This window comes from Gouania willdenowi, chromosome 8, assembly GCF_900634775.1.
Source record: "Gouania willdenowi chromosome 8, fGouWil2.1, whole genome shotgun sequence".
NCBI lineage: Eukaryota > Metazoa > Chordata > Actinopteri > Blenniiformes > Gobiesocidae > Gouania > Gouania willdenowi.
The window spans coordinates 1881795-1887794 of NC_041051.1; the positions used below are offsets into that span (position 1 = coordinate 1881795).

At 41.6% G+C, this 6000-nt stretch overlaps 1 protein-coding gene across 3 annotated transcripts in view; it reads left to right on the plus strand.

Annotated features, from left to right (window-relative positions):
* The window catches only part of top3a (DNA topoisomerase III alpha), a 30061-nt gene extending 24265 nt beyond the window's left edge, over nucleotides 1-5796 (plus strand). For 2 of the 3 annotated variants that reach the window (XM_028454410.1, XM_028454411.1), the window contains 2 exons: nucleotides 538-1181; nucleotides 5235-5796. In XM_028454410.1, the coding sequence (XP_028310211.1) occupies nucleotides 538-1181; nucleotides 5235-5404 (814 nt within the window). In that variant the 3' untranslated portion in view covers nucleotides 5405-5796. Of the gene's footprint in view, nucleotides 1-537; nucleotides 1222-3947; nucleotides 3987-5234 lie in introns of all 3 variants that reach the window. The other variant, XM_028454412.1, reaches the window with a different exon arrangement.
* The last annotated feature ends 204 nt before the right edge of the window (nucleotides 5797-6000 follow it).

Consider the following 6000-nt stretch of genomic DNA (forward strand, 5'->3'; position numbering starts at 1 on the left):
TGAGTTTTTAGTCATTTTGTGTATTTATATGTCATTTTGGGAATTTCTGCTGACATTCTGTGGGGTTTTTTCTTGTGTGTTATATTTGCGTTTTGTTTATTGTCAATGTGTGCCTTTATTTTTTTTTCAGTATTTTTTGTCGTTTTGGGTATTTTTTCTGTCATTCTGTGTAATTGTAGTTCTTTTGTGAGGTTAGGTGGTTGTTTTGTGTGTCTGATGCCCTTTTGTGTGTATTATGAGTGTTTTTTTTGTGCGTTTTTTGTGTTTTTGTTGTTGATGTATTCTGCGTTTTTGTTCTCATTTTGTGCATTTTGCTGTTGTTTTGTGTGTTTTTGGAGTTATTTTGTGTATTATGTTGGGCTTCATATTACTTACAATTTTTTGAATTACAATTTTTGGGGGATTTGTCTTGGGGGACGGCACAGAATTAGACCGCATGTGGTCCCCGGGCCGCCAGTTGCCTAGTCTGATGTAGAATGTCTTTGGATGCCTATTGTGGTGTCATTCACTCTGCTGTGGACTCATCTGTATTTTTAGGTTGAAGTTTAAATTCCGCAGAGGAAGCCTCCCTCCCATGATGCCGTTGGAGTTCGTTGGCTGCATTGGAGGATGCGACGAGACACTCAGAGTAGTGCTGGACCTGAAATATCTCAGAGCAGGTGGTGGTGGTGGTGGTGGTGCTCTTCCTCCACCCAGAGCCCACATCTCCAATCCTCTTCCTTCCCTGGCTCCGCCCACCTCCTGGACTGCTCAGCGGAGACCTCCTCTAGGTAGCGGCAGCATTGGTTTGGATGGCAGGGGTGACGTTATAGTGTGTAACTGTGGTCAGGAGGCCCTCCAGCTGACCGTACGTAAAGACGGTCCCAACCAAGGACGAAAGTTCTACAAATGCAACAACGGAAGCTGCAGCTTCTTCCTGTGGGCGGATGAGTCGAGTGATGGAACGCCCACGGCTGCCCTGAAAGCCTCTCTGCCTCCGAGGCCAGCCTCCGGTTTCAGGAACACACCAGCAGTGGGAGGACAGGAGGCGGGGCCGGGCATGTGCAAGTGTAATGAGGCAGCTGTGACACGCACCGTTCAGAAAGACGGACCAAACAAGGGCCGAATGTTCCACACCTGTGGGAAACCAAGAGAGCAGCAGTGCAACTTCTTCCAATGGGCTGATGAGAACATTGCTCCAAGTAAGGCTGGCCTCACACACACTCAGATCAACCAAACACAGTCCGAACACATACACTCTGCTCTGATGTTCACTCTGAGCTTCAGATTTTAGCTACGACTCCAAGTCGAGTAAAGTCCTCTCCTGTCTGGACCAGTTCAGGACAGTCTCACAGTCTTAACGGAACAAAACTTTAATTTGTGACAAACACACTCGGGATGCACTGAAATGAAAAGTATTGGCCCAAACACCAAAATAAATGATTATGCAAATTATTAGTGCCATTGCATTTCTCGCTCTGAATGTGTACTAACCTCACTAAATATAAAACATTTCAATTGTATACATTAACATTAATGCTTCAAAGAATAAATCAATTAGAAATATGAAAACATTTATTTAGCACTGACATTCCAACAATGCACAATATAAAATAAAAAATAATGTTTAACTGTACAATAATAAATAATGTTGTACAGGCCTATAACAGACTGAGCTGAGAGTCACATTAAATGTTCTCATTACAAAACAAAGTTTTTGATGAAGATCAGCTTCTCTGCTTTATTTATTATTATCTAAGCATATTGTGGTCCATAAATTGTGGTAAAATACAATTTACCACAGTTATACTCGACACAATTATAAATTAGATGGACTTACAGAAATTCCTTAGACAACCAGAGCATCTTTCTGAACCCAGATTCATGATGTTGATGTGCAGCCATGCGTCACAGTGTAGGGGTCCATGATGACGGAGGGCTACATGTAACGACACAGAAACATGAATCACACTTACTGCTCCGTCTCAAACTCTGCTCAGAAAACACTTTAGTGCTCAGATGTATTGAAACACGAGTCCACAGACACGTTGGTTTGTTTCCAGACAAGCGCGTGTGCTGACCGTGGTGCTGGCTCGCGTCATCACAACATCCTGTTTCCGTGAAAAAATGTTTCGGCCAAAAATGCACTTTTGGGCTATTTTCGGCCATAAATGTTCAGTGGCCGGAATTTGGGTGCATCACTCAAACACACTGTAATATTGAACTGAGTTTTACACACATGCTAATGGAAAAGGACGCTATGCATCGTGAGTCTCAAGCTCTTGGGGACAATTACCCAGCTAAACTACTACATCCTGTCAACATAAACCATTTTTATAAGTTAAATTACTTTTTGGATCTGGGATTCCCCCTAAGCTAGCAACGAGTTAGTTTCAGAAGTTTTATTTACAAAAACCCCACATTGTTGTTTTCCCGCATGCAGCTGGTTTAGTTTATTAGCAGCCATCACCACTGGTGTAATCCAGGGTATGCACGGGTATACGCAGGTATACCCACTTATTATTCAGTCAGCGTTGCATTCACCCACTTCTAAATTCCCCTGATGTGCATCATTCATTATCTGCGAGTCAAATAGTGACGTGTTTTCATGAACAATCCGCCACTAAGAACCGGCTATTTGTAGTGAACGACAACAGAGGAGCCGATTTGATTTGATGTCATTGTAAAAGTGGCATGTGATTGGTCAATATAGCAGAGGGAGGGGCTACACACAGCATGGTGAGCAAGGCACCAAACAGATGAGAAGGAAGGGAAAGATAACAGAGCAGAGGTACGTTGTTGTCATTTTGTGTATTTTTAATGTCGTTTGTGTGTGTGTTTGGAATCATTTTGTGTATTTTTGTTGTGTGTTTTGTCATTTTGTATATTTTTCTGTTATTTCATGTATATTTGTGGTTGTCTCATATTTTTGCAGCCCCAGCAAAAACAACTAAAATCATTTCTACACTGATGCCATTAATCTCTTCTGTTTGTACAAAACTTTTTCCACAGAAGCTGTTACTGGTTTAATGTTACACATTTAGGGACATCGAGACACATGCAAACTTATTAAAGTGGACATATTATTGAAAAAATTTCACTTTTTAGAACACTTCCCTGTGGTGTAAATGACATATCTGTGCTGGTGTTTGGTCAAAATGAATTAGGGAACAGAAGAGGTTTAATACCGTGTAAAAATGAGTTCTGTGACAATGCTCTGTTTTGGGGGGTGTGTCCCTGGATTTGCATAGACCTCCCCCTTCTCTGCCCTGCCCACTGTGTGTAGAATAAGCAGAGACAGCAGTCTGTCCCTCACGCTCCGCTACAGGGACGCAGCTACATGCAGCTGCAACTAACCGGGGCAAAATTAAAGCAAAACGCCAAGCTTGTCTGACACGCCCATGAACACGCCCCCTTCAGTACTCATACAAACACGCATGGATGTTTACTTCTGTTTTTCTGTGTGCTGTATTTGGCTACTTTCTACTTTTTCACATCGCTACAATACATTAGAATAATTATCAAAGTGAGGAATGCTAACGTACGGACGGAGATTTCTCTTCTCTGTCACCGACACACACACACACACACACACACACACGCGCTTACTCGCGCTGCTGCTGGCGCTATAGTCCAGAATAGGTTTCGCATTGTGTCTGTGTACTTCGTAATCCACTTTCAGCTGCTACGTTAAGCAGAGTTAACCGATCGACACACATTTATCTCATGAGTGCAGCGGTTTTGACGGATCTGGAGGGGTATCATTTTGGGAGGGGTACAAGTTTTATTTTATTTGTATTTTTTTTTTTTTTTTTTAATGCGTACATTAATGAGTACAGACAACATAAGCCATGGGTTTCTTACAAAAGCGTTTAAAATAAGTAAATGAAAAGCTAAATCTGCGGAGGTGGGTGCTGTGGGCTGAACTTAGGAAGAGAACATAGGAGGAGAGGGGCTCTGCTGTGGAGCGGTGGGTGGCGACGAAAGGTCCGAGGTGTCTCCAGGAGGTGGGGGTGGTCCTCGGAGGACTCGGGTGTATTTACAACTGAAATGGATGATGTCAGAGTTTTTAAAGATTACAAACATACATGAATGAACCAAAGCAACACTCCAGGTATGTTTTTAATGAGGGAATGACATAGTAACATGATGTAAAATTTGAAAAAGTCGATATTACATAATACCCCCCCCTTTAAAAGGTCCAGTATTAAGCTATTTTTCACACATCTCCATTTGTTCTAAGAACCCCGACAACATAGTATTGGAGGCTTATTTTCCTTATTTTCTCTGAAAAGTCACTTTCATGACGCTTCTAAAAACAGGATGTTTTGGGGCCTTCATGCATATGAATGAGACTTCATGCCGCGCTCTAGGAGAGGGTGATCACAGAAGAATTTTCTTTTGCTTTTCACACACACTTGTTACAATAAAACACATATATATTTAAGAGGCTATTGTGATTGTGAGTCTGACAAACGCTGCTTCAGGATGTGTGTTTATCACATCAGCAGCGGGGTCAGACAGATGTTTCAAACACTCACCAGAGCTGCTACGTCACTTTCTTGTCATCCTTAACTCTTCTAACCACAGAAATACAGTAGTTAATTTAAGATTATAGTCCACTGTTTTGTCCAACAGCTGCGTCGCATTGGGTCACAAACACTTCAGATTATGTCAAAGGTGTAACAGCTACTAAATATGGAACTAATTGTGAACGCTCACACTACACTTCGGATTATCTATATACTGGATTATCTATATACTCTCCCTGGTCCATCACTGTGGGATGTTGATCAGTCCCTTATATTAACCCTAACTGCTCCCTGGGTGCTACACCGTGGCTGCCCACTGCTCCTCAGGGAGGGGTTAAATACAGAGAACACATTTAGTGTTTGTCAAGTTAGTCAAGTAGTGAGAAAAATCCAACTGGATCATTTGGAGCTGACTTTTTATAAAATATGGAATAAAAAGGGAGGGAGGAAACATGACTTTTTCAACTTTGACCCTCTGAATGAGGCTAAATGATGTATATCACTGTAGCTAAACCATTATAAAGTGATTTTTTTTATAACACTGTCTCTTTAAACAGTTGGACTAGTAGAACATGCTTTAACTCTACACATAATTCACTATTGTCTGCTAAAACTGTCACGACTCACTAATACTGAGACCTTGAGAAGCCCTTTTAAAACCTCACGCACACATTCCTCTGTGGCTTTGTAACCTTGTGTTCATGTTTGTTGCCTCTTCCTCAGGTTCAGGCAGTTTTGTAGGTGGTGGATTTAGCGGAGGTGTGAGTGGAGGTAAGAAGGAGAGAAAGATCACTGGTGGAGCTGCTCTCAGACCTCCTGCAGCCAAGAAACCTCGTAGCTGTGGCATCTGCCACATGCCGGGACACACACGGGTCACATGTCCTGAGCGCTGAGAGAATTTAGATGAAAATGACTGTAATTGACTGTGAACAGGAAGTGTCTCCCCCTTCCTTCCTTAAAGTTACAAACATCCAACCTCACCTGGAAAAAAAGTTGGCTGCATGTTTTCTTTGTGCCTCATAACGACGTACACGGCTGATAGAAAACACTATGGTTGTATACACAAATCTAAACAACTTAACTGTAAGAACTGATGCTTTGTTCAAAGGTTTTAGGAAAGAAATTCAATTTGTGAGGAATGTAAGAAGTGTTTTTTAGAGATGATGGAGGTGTTTGTGACCAAAGTGGGTTTTGTTCTTCTTTTTGTTTCTCTGCTCAAAGAAAGGCTTTTATAACGATTTCAGTCACCAATTATTTTAATAATAAAGGTCTAATCTATATTTGATTACAGGTGTGTTTTATTGTTTCACTGTTTAGGTAGAAGTAACATAGAGGTCTGTATCACTGCCTCACAACATCTACCAGATGTAACTCAGAGTTTGCATGTTCTCGTGGAGCATGTGTGGCATGGAGTTATAAAAATCAGTGGGTTTTTTGTTTATTTAAACCTGTGAGCAACAACACTTCCTGTTCACGTGTTGCCTTTGAA